The sequence below is a fragment of the Antrostomus carolinensis genome, unplaced genomic scaffold, assembly GCF_000700745.2.
Source record: "Antrostomus carolinensis isolate BGI_N321 unplaced genomic scaffold, ASM70074v2 scaffold8874, whole genome shotgun sequence".
NCBI lineage: Eukaryota > Metazoa > Chordata > Aves > Caprimulgiformes > Caprimulgidae > Antrostomus > Antrostomus carolinensis.
Genome location: NW_010311354.1, coordinates 10,960 through 11,738, shown reverse-complemented (window position 1 = coordinate 11,738; position 779 = coordinate 10,960). Strand labels below are relative to the sequence as shown.

General features: G+C 48.3%; 1 protein-coding gene across 1 annotated transcript in view; it reads right to left on the bottom strand.

Annotated features, from left to right (window-relative positions):
* The window catches only part of LOC104523964 (solute carrier family 23 member 1), a 20,669-nt gene extending 20,251 nt beyond the window's left edge, over positions 1-418 (bottom strand). Inside the window, exon 1 of the mRNA XM_010166704.1 lies at positions 368-418. Coding sequence (XP_010165006.1) covers positions 368-418 — 51 coding nt within the window. The remainder of the gene's footprint in view (positions 1-367) is intronic.
* Between the last annotated feature and the right edge of the window lie 361 nt (positions 419-779).

Below are 779 nucleotides of genomic sequence, written 5' to 3'. Positions count from 1 at the left end.
GACAAAGAAACACACTCTTCACTAGGCTAAATTTCTATTGTAAAATGCTCTACTCAGGGACACAGCCCGGAGCTCACTTGCTTTTCAGTACAGCGACACTTGCGCTGCCACTCATCTATGCTATCATTTTAGAAATAATGGAGAGAAAAGAAGTGAAAAGAGTAGAAAGTATGCCGAGACTGCAGCAGCAGGCTGTAGTGAGGAAATAATTCGTCAGATTCCTGTCAATAAGGGAGCCGAGACAGACATTCCCCCCACACCAGCATCCTTGCAGCAGCCCGAGTTCCCTGGCTTTCCCCTTCTCCTCCTTTTGCAGAGCTCGCACCCATTTGTGCAAGCCTTACCCTTCAGAGGAGAGCAGACTCACCACGAAGCTGGGGTTATCTAGCCCGTTGAGCTCTTTGTCTGAAGGGGTCATGCCTTCCACTTGCCTTCACCGACTGCTTTGAAAAAGAAAGACCAGTAAGAAGAGGAGAGCCTCCCAAATTGCCACTTCTCCTGGTCAACACAGTCCTAAAGAAACGGGGTGAGCAGATGCAGAAGCTGGACTTCAGGAGTCAACCAGTGTTCAGTCCTAGCTATTCATGTGAGCCGTACTGCAGAAGCATTTCCTTTCCCTTGGCTTATATAAGTGACTCCTTTTCTGCAGCTGATTAGAGGACCGGTATTCAAACCAAACTGGAAAGCAGCCCTTCCCTGGACTGAGTGAATCAGTAACTGATGGCAGGAAAAACTTTCTTTGTAGGCAAGGATGCGAGAGGGTATCAGAGAGACAAGAC